The 8,626-nt window shown below is 39.9% G+C and overlaps 1 protein-coding gene across 1 annotated transcript; it reads left to right on the top strand.

Annotated features, from left to right (window-relative positions):
* The first annotated feature begins 5,391 nt into the window (after positions 1 to 5,391).
* LOC145447821 (uncharacterized) lies at positions 5,392 to 6,919 on the top strand. Its single transcript, XM_080326096.1, has 2 exons — positions 5,392 to 5,731; positions 6,023 to 6,919. Exons 1-2 carry the CDS (start codon positions 5,681 to 5,683, stop codon positions 6,839 to 6,841), a joined length of 870 nt encoding a protein of 289 aa, XP_080182222.1. The 5' UTR covers positions 5,392 to 5,680; the 3' UTR covers positions 6,842 to 6,919.
* The last annotated feature ends 1,707 nt before the right edge of the window (positions 6,920 to 8,626 follow it).

Here is an 8,626-nt window from a genome sequence, read left to right as displayed (position 1 = left end):
GTCTGCTGGATCGGCTCACTTGCAATAGGACAATTCATTCCCGCCAAATAAGGCCTACTTGGAAAGATATAGAATGCACCTATAAGTGCTGCGGCCCGCGGCGTCGTCAAAACGGGAAAACCGGCCCGCGAGCACATTTGAGTTTGATACCTCTGCACTAGAACTACCCTACAATCATCCGCACGATAGGTGGGGATTAGCATTGTTACTAACATAACGAATATATAATACACTACGTATTGATCCCCTATACCGAATGCCTCAATGTGTCGAGAGGATTTGCTCATTTAACTGAGCAACATGCATATTATAGTATGGAAATGAACCGTTGGGATTTCAATATCAAGGGCTAAAACTTCTTCTATGTCCGTATAAATGTCATTGATGACTCTCAGTCACTGTTTTACAGCTATATCATAGAAATTTGAGTGAAATAGAGGATCTGGTTTTTTAACGTCCAAATCTGGGTTTTTCCAAAATATCTCATTGGCATCTCTGGACAGACCTATAACACTCATTAGTAGTGATGGTGTAAACGTGAGGCTCACATCCGCGTTCTGTGAGTGTGTGTGGGTGACCTCCTAATATAGTCGATGTAAAGAGATTCACCAAAGTTTAAAGACAGCTTTATTTCTGCGTCCTTTTTTTTCTTTTGGCTATCCGCCGAATATTTATTGCTGTTATATTGAAATTATACAACGCGTGCGGGCACAAAATGACATGAAATCGCCACGCATCTTTCCAGTTTCGTCTTCTTTTTCATTGTCTCATCGTTTCGTTGTTCCCCTTTAGGCGTCGTCGTCGTTTCGTCAGGTTTGTTGCCCTTTTCCGTCCGCTTTCATTCATTTTTGGACAGGAAGGCATTTACATTTCCTGTCCAATTATTTATTCTTCTTCGGACAAGAAGGCTGAGATTTTTCTTGTCCATTTCTTCAGTCTTCTGGATATTTTTGTGCAGTTTAAATCTCTGCAACAATTTCCTATAAATCTCAATCTCTGCAACAATTTCCTATAATAGACGAATAAAATTAGTTTGCACAGTATATTATCTCATCTCAGACAGCCATCCGTAAATTTTACTAATTATGGAGTAAAACTGCTTTATAGAAATGATTGAAATTGCTTTGATACAAACGTTATTCTGAGCGTGCCCTTTTGAGCTTCGTGGATTGAAGTCGGATCTAAGAGTGTTCCTTTTTATTCTTGCTGAGCACTCCCTTGAACTGTCGTGATTCGATAGTGGTGGTCAGCATTTCATATGCAGACTATATGATTTATATGCATTCGTATTATTTCAGGTTTCAGGTTGCATGCAATGATATATATACAATGATTGGAAACTACCGTGAGCTCTGCGTTTCAGCGTGTTCCTGGTCACGCTTCATCGCATACACAGTTGTGCTGTAAACAAAGGTTTCCTCAGCAATACTTCTTTGAGGAACTAGCGATGATATATAATTCATTGGGTATATTTATCAGTGGCAATTAGCGTTAACGTGTTGAATAGCTTTAAAAGCGCATTTCTTTCTCGCGTCTGGCATTTTTCTTCTGATTATGCTAGCGGACCGCTGCCATATAAACGTTGATTCACGTACACGTACTTCGTACACCTAGTTCACAAGATAAATTTCGCGCGTCATGCGCGTATCGTAAATCCAATTCACACATTGACGACTCGCAATTATACGCAATCCCCGTGATGTAGCCTTGCGACGACCAACGAGGCTTATGTTCTTGTTACAAGTGACACAACCGTTACAAGTGACACAACCTTCATTCCAACTTGAGTTGTCGCTTTTCCATCATATTCCTACATCAATAACATCATATATAATTGAATACCAAGCAGACGTAGTTTTTAAAGGAGTATTTCTAGTTATTTTGAGTACTCGAGTAGGTTTGCCTACTTCCGCGGGTGATTGTGTTTTCATACTACTCACCAAACAAAAACATCACAACTTGTTTTTTTTTCGGGGATATCTAGATCTCCTGAGTTTTGAAGGTTTTTGAAAATAGCACACACATATTCAATGGCCATTTTGCGGCAGTCACTAAGCTTAACCCTGCAATTTCAAAAGTGACTATTTCCAACTTCCAACTGACTCCGAGCGAACAACCAAATCTACTTTTAGAACTTTTTAAAAGTACTATACACATTAATATTTTCGCTACTTCTATTTGAACCTGAGTAAATCATTGTAGCAATACTTCCACTACTTCAGTAGCAACGATGCATACATCACCCACCTCTGAAAAAAGTCACCTATCCATGATCATTCCACAGAATCTCGATGCCTTACAATACAGTATTGAATTTTCAGGATTTCATCATGTTATGTAAAGAAATGAGGAAGATACCATACCCTTCACAGATAGAACATTTACGAATACATAATTTAATCCTCAAATCCCTAATTCATGTGTATATGACCGAATTAATGATGCAGGCATTTGAAAAAAGTAACATTAATATGCAACTGTACAGAACTAGACCAATGCAAAAATAACCATGTGGACAACAAAAACAGTTTATGCGTGATTTGTTAAGCAATAACAGTGCTAGATATCAATTTTTGTCATCTTCAACTTGGGAAAATTATTTGGATGATGTCCTTGATAATGCAGCAGTACACTCGCTTTCGTTGGCTCAAGAATGGCCAAATACGACCTGAACGATGCCGTATCTACTCTTGATGAAATCTGCCTTGTTTAGCTGTTTGTCCATCTTTGCTTGCTCTTGCCCGAATCATTGGTAGGATGGGGAACATTCTTTTTCCGTAATTTTATAAGATATCAAGGTGTCACCAAATTCATTAATATCTGTAGTGCAGAATAAGGATTCGGCTATTTGCCCGTACCTGTCCAGTGTCCATGGTTATTAAATGCATAAATGGTTATCGAGACTCAAGTATTTTTTGGTTTTTTAAGTTGCTGTTCCTTCAGCACAATAATCTATCCATTTTCGCAGTTTGGGCAAGAAATCATTTTCCAGCCAGTCCAAGCGTGAATCGTCTGGACTGTAATATGGCTTCAAGTCGGCGTTGTAGCTGGACTTGGTTGATGTATTCATAATGTCGAACCACTTGTAAATACCTGCAAACCACGCAGAAGCTTCTTAAGCGTCACCTCTCCTGCTCGCATAATACGCGCAACACTATTAGACAGAAGCTGAGCTGCAAAAATCTCCCGCATCTTTGCCAAGCTTTGCATACGAAAATGTGCATCCGTCAATTTGCCGCATCTCAATTCCATCAGTTCAAACAGCCGTAAAATGCCGCCATCGAATAAATTTACCATCATCCTTGTTGAGAAGTTTCGTACCACCAGTGCGGCTGGCGTAGAGGTTGTTGCGTACGCTCTTGGAACATCTTGCGATTTGCACTGAGTCCATCAGCAACAATCGCAGCTACCCGAAATCCACAATCCTCCAAGATGCCGACACATTTCCAGAATATAGGCCTACTCGAAAGTCGAAATGAAGCCACCGACTTTATTGCGCATTATGCCAAGGGTTAGGAGACAGACGTTACCAGGCCACTGGCATAAACTTGAAGAGCGTGTGTAGCTGGTTCATCATCATCTACAGGTCTCGACTACCCAAGATCAACGAATCCTACCATTCCGTCTTTCCTTGTACTGCATACAATATTCTCTTTCACTGAAAATGCAAAAAATCAGAAGTAGTCAGACACATGAAACGTCACCGTGATCAGCATTGCTGAAATATTCGCGATGAAGTTTTCGACACAGCTATAAAGTCATGAGAACACAATCTAGCCAATTTACAGGCACATTTAAAGTTGGAATTGCTCCAATTTGCAAATTGATCGATTTGTGTCCTATACGCAAGAGCAAATGCATTAGACATTAACTCGTTACATCAGCTTACCATTCAACTACCATGGGAATCAAAATATATAGTCAAGGTAGCCCACCACTCTGTAGTGCTTATGCAATGATGAAGAGTAGGCTACAGTATAGAATCATTTCCTCACCTTTCAACAAATCAGATGACGCAAATGAAGTTCGCAAATCTCTAAATCTTCTTTTTTTGTACAATTGATCCAGCCACGATCAAGGTTTTCCGCCCATTCATATTTGGCGCCAGTGCAAAAACGTTTTGCTGGAACTTCAAACAAATGCGCATTGGCCGATGTTTTAGCACACCCTGGTATGCAACACTATCTAACATCTGACGCAACCAACTATTTATCAGTCAACTATTTGTGAGAAAAAAAGAGTTATAAATATTATAGTAGCCTTCAATAAAATTGCTTTCTGTTAAATGGGTCTAATCGAATTTTCAGGTTGGCCACCCACCAGCAATAAGATTACTCACAAAAGCATCTTAATCAGTTTCGCTTTCAAGATATCAGATGGCGTAATTGATGCTTACAAATGTTCGAATCTCATCTGTCCTAATTTTCCAAGCTTTTTTACGCTCAACCACAGGTGCAAAAACCTAAGCAGCTAGTCAGTACCTGAATATTGCGCATTGGCGGAAGTTTTATTAGACCTTAGTATGCAGTACTGTCTCACTATGCTCGCAAAACCTGTTAACAATCAACCAACAAACGAAAAAACAGTGGAATAACTGCCAGCAAAGGCGGTAGCAGTACTCCACCACGGTCAACATTACTCAATGAAGTGTATGCAGTCAACCTTATCCGCGCACACGCTGATTTCGGCGGGAGTAAACCTTACAGTGTTAGGGGGCGTGGCAGTTTCCAATCATTGTATATATATCATTGGTTGCATGCTAGAAATTGGATCCACCACACCTACTGATCGTCCGTCACTAGTGGGGCGTACATCAAGGATGAGTAGGCTATTTGTTGACAATACCTCTATATCATGCACAAAAGGGCAAGGAATCCTAGGCATGGTCATTGACCGTATGTCTTGTTACTATGCCTGGGACCTTGAATACCCTAAAACGGTGGCGGCTCGTGACAATATCTGGTGGTGGGGCAAGGGCTTCAAGCGACTTTTTATCAAGATGACGTCACAAAGGGCGTTTTCCAACGAAAACAAGTAACTTAATGATGGTACGGTAACATGAATTTCCCGTCAACAGTGATTTTAACGTATGTGCCACGAGAGGACGTTGATCTGTGACTTGAAGTGTGTTAACTGCGTAAACGGCGTACGGAACAAAGATTCAACACGGTTCATGTTCGCACTAGACCTGACTAATTATCTGCAGAAATGGAAATGACTATTCCTCGAGAGATAGCGTAAACCGAATTGGAAAGGTCAACGAGTTCGGACAGATACGCAATTGTTATCTCATTGATTGGGCCTGTCATATTGAATCCAAAACATCATTCTGAAGAACTAAGAACAGCAGCCTCGGAAATTCGGTCTCGGTACAGCATAAATTTTGGCCTTGAAACTGGAGACTGTAACACGACACATACGGCTTTATTACTGTTGTAGTTGACTCTGTCAACGTGAATTGGACTTAAGCGTATTATTAGGACTATCATGTGTGGCCAACATACATTGTATCTTACATCTTGTAACTAGTCAAAGCATAGCCTTTATAAGATAGTCGTTACACTCCATTGTCAACTATGGCGGGACAGCAACACCTAGTGGTCGTACGGTACCGCGAAACAGTCTGATACAACTTAGCGTTATTTGCCTATAGTTTGCCTACTGCCGGAGATTTTCATTAATGTTTACGATGGATATATCAGATGAGGAGCTTATGAAATTGTTTTGTAATGTGAGTACTGAGTATATGCGTTAACTAGCAACAATTCGAAGGCGTCGATTGCTAAAATATTGTAAATTTGTTGTCTACAACGAGTATTGATACCGTATGGCGTACACCAGTACCGATAATACCAACTGTTACCCTTTGGTTGGTTTGGTGCTCTTGCTACAGTTGCTGGCCATTCTATTTTTAGCCGTCTCATATTATCTGTTCCTAATTGATTTTTGTACCTTTCTCATTGCGCTTATTGACCGTAGAAGGATGCAACTACCTACATTCACCGAATATTTTCGATTTTAGGACGAAGAGGAAGAAGAAATTTGTATAGAGGACCCAGGGTCTGGTCTTTCTGCAGAAGACACTGCAAATCCACTTTGCAATGTCGTTGAAGTCTTGGTTGGCTGCGATAAGACCTACTGTCGAAAAGCCTTGGATGAAGCTAAAAAAAAATTGGATATTGAGTTACCAACCATTCTCCAAGACCAAATTCTCGAAGATGTGTGCTGTGTAGCTGAGTGCCATACGAAGCAACTGATGATGCTCGAGTACTCGAGGAAACTTCAAAAGCACTATTCGAATAATTTGGTTCAGGAGACGTCTATTAAACGCGTTTTAAAGGAATGCTGCCCGACTATCATCCAGCAACAGCTTTCTTGGAAGAAAAGCAAGTGTCGTCGGGAGATTGGTTTAACGGCCGATGATGAAAAGGTATTGAAGTACCTTGCCGGGGCAACTCTTCGATATGGGTTGAAGAAATTTCAGGGGGAGGACAATCAATGGTGCCGAAATCAAATTTCAAAAAACGGTAGCCTGCCAGAGGAGTACGAATCAAGAAATAGCGGAAGTTTGATAGTCCCAAGAGATGACTACTTCCGTATGTTTAAACAAGTGGAATACAATTTTCGTAAACAGTTGCCTGCCAGACTTATTGATATGCGCACTATCTTGTGTAGAACAGATTGGGCGCAATATTATAATGAAAGAGACCGACATGTGGTGGAAGCTCTGATACGGAAGTATATTCGTGCAAGGGCTTATATTCACTGTCGTACACGTACAGGCACTCTGTCATCATCATCAGCAAGTCTGCGGGACAACCTGAAGAAATATTCCCACTAATACAACAAATGATGAATAAATATCTTTGCCATTTTGTGACTATATTGTGTTCAAAATAGTAACATGTTAAAACCAAATGTAGTTCTGCGGGACAACCTGAAGAAATATTCCCACTAATACAACAAATGATGAATAAATATCTTTGCCATTTTGTGACTATATTGTGTTCAAAATAGTAACATGTTAAAACCAAATGTAGTTTACACCGGTGTTGCACCATCGAAGTATCTTGTACTGCTGTACTGATAAGTGATAACTAGGGCGATATTTTTTGACACGTCAAAGTTGTAGCGTTAAGTCTAAAAATTGTCAAAATTGTTCGCAAACTCAATATTTTCTAGCAACCTACATTTCGTCTGTATCGTAGATGTTTACACACGCTATCGGCGAACCTATGTTGATTCTTGAAGTACCGCAATATCCTAACTGAAGCAAGACTGTACTACAACAAATTTTAATTATTTCTACCATGCGTGATGTAGATTGGAATTCTTCCTAGGGCCAGATTTTATAAAAATATAGTTTTTTCATGTAAAAATGTGTCAGTTTTTGAGTCAAAAAATTTTTTCAGGCGAAACTACTTTGTAAGGACAGACGGTTCCAACCAGAATCAAGGTAAGTAGTACAATTCTATCATCATGTGTGAAAACACCTAATTTGCATGCAATGAGGTAAAAATATAGTTTTATGGGGTAAAAAAATCGCCCTAGTGATAACACATGAAACGCAATCAAAAGTATTCAACAGAATACAAATTTTGGAGATCAAAGGGATTTTTTCACGCTTTTCTGCACGGCTATATTTTTGTTATTGGACATGAATGCAGAAACCGAAGGATTTCGGGTGCGAGCTGCATTTTCTCGTTGTTTACCAAAATATGCCTCAAGAGGATCTTGATTGATCCGGCGAGGCAACACATATTCCGCCCCACTCTGGAGTACCAATTTGATCACGGCTACAATGGAGAGAGTTGCGATCTGCAGTCCATTTCTTGTGGCATTGGACAGAAGCATCATCTCTCTATTGACTTTGCCTGCAAGTGGCCGAGAAGCTGCAGAATGTTTCCAGCTTTCCATATAAGTAAGAAAGTCAGTTGAGAGCCAGGACAGGCGTTCATCTTCAATGCTTCTGTAAGGTGTCCTAGACTCTTTGAAAAGTCTTCCCTGGAAGCCGGCGTTCACATAATCGAACCACTGATCCATTGTTAGTATAAACCGACCAAGGGCAGTGTAGCCCGATTTCTCCATTGCAGAACCTAGTGATTAAATATAATAAATAATTTGCAATAAGTTTGTTCCCCATTTATATAAAATAAATAGTTTCACATATCACATACCTACAGTATGAGACAAAACCTGAGCAGCCAATCTTACATTCATTTTTTGCCACGGGTTTGGGTCTACATGCGCCTCAGAAAGCTTTGGGTAGATGCGCAATTCACCTCGTGCTAAATCATCCTGTTTGAATAAGAAGCATGCGATTTCATGATAGTCACAGAAATTTAATGCCTAACTTTGAGTATTTAAATCTAATTTAATCACAGATTATTGATTCCCTTGCACCATAGTATAGTGGCATGAAACTATAAAATTGATACCTACTCTGACCATCTGCTTAATCGGATCCATATATATATGCCCATTATTCCAAAGACATTTCTTCTTATTGAGCAGATTGTTTCGGGTAGTTTTCAGCAAATGAGGTGGATCAGGAATGAAGTATATAAATCTGCACCAGAAAAGAACTCCAATGATTAGGTAAAGTTTTTGCACTGCATTGGAAGCA

The sequence above is a fragment of the Botryllus schlosseri genome, chromosome 10 (genome assembly GCF_051294905.1).
Source record: "Botryllus schlosseri isolate E-star chromosome 10, Bs_hap1, whole genome shotgun sequence".
Lineage (NCBI taxonomy): Eukaryota > Metazoa > Chordata > Ascidiacea > Stolidobranchia > Styelidae > Botryllus > Botryllus schlosseri.
Note: the sequence above shows the minus strand (reverse complement) of the source record. Positions and strands in the feature narration are given on the sequence as shown.